Source organism: Buceros rhinoceros, unplaced genomic scaffold (assembly GCF_000710305.1).
Source record: "Buceros rhinoceros silvestris isolate BGI_N320 unplaced genomic scaffold, ASM71030v1 scaffold14218, whole genome shotgun sequence".
NCBI lineage: Eukaryota > Metazoa > Chordata > Aves > Bucerotiformes > Bucerotidae > Buceros > Buceros rhinoceros.
Genome location: NW_010426448.1, coordinates 29432 through 29839, shown reverse-complemented (window position 1 = coordinate 29839; position 408 = coordinate 29432). Strand labels below are relative to the sequence as shown.

The following is a 408-nucleotide window of genomic DNA, read 5'->3' as shown; positions in this document are numbered from 1 at the left end:
CTTAGTGCTCTCTATAAGGAGGGTGCTCTCATTCCCTGACATGAGCCGGGGCCCTGCCAGCAGCCGTCCGTCCTTCTCCCAAGTGACAGTGGGCATGGGGACACCCGTCACCAGACAAGTCAATTCTAGCGGGGTGCCCAGAGTGATGGACATCTCAGTGGGATGGGATGCAGCCTCGACATGGGGTGGCTCTGCAAGGTGCCTAGTGAGATGGGTGGGCTCACCCTGTCACGGCTCCCACATAATTGGTTAAGCTGTCTTCCCCAAATGCCCAGGGGAAGTCACGCACCCGTCACCAGCAGATGGAAGTCTTTGCTGGCCTCCCCCACCTCGTTGGCCACCAGGCAGGAGTACATCCCCGCATCGGCCGGCCCCACGGCCACCAGGCTCAGCCATAGGCTGCTGGGC

The 408-nt window shown here is 61.5% G+C and overlaps 1 protein-coding gene across 1 annotated transcript in view; it reads right to left on the bottom strand.

Moving 5' to 3' along the window:
* The window catches only part of LOC104498163 (hemicentin-2-like), a gene marked incomplete at both ends in the record, with an annotated part of 39909 nt that overhangs the window by 10330 nt on the left and 29171 nt on the right, over positions 1-408 (bottom strand). The window contains 2 exons of the mRNA XM_010141512.1: positions 112-191; positions 290-402. Coding sequence (XP_010139814.1) covers positions 112-191; positions 290-402 — 193 coding nt within the window. The remainder of the gene's footprint in view (positions 1-111; positions 192-289; positions 403-408) is intronic.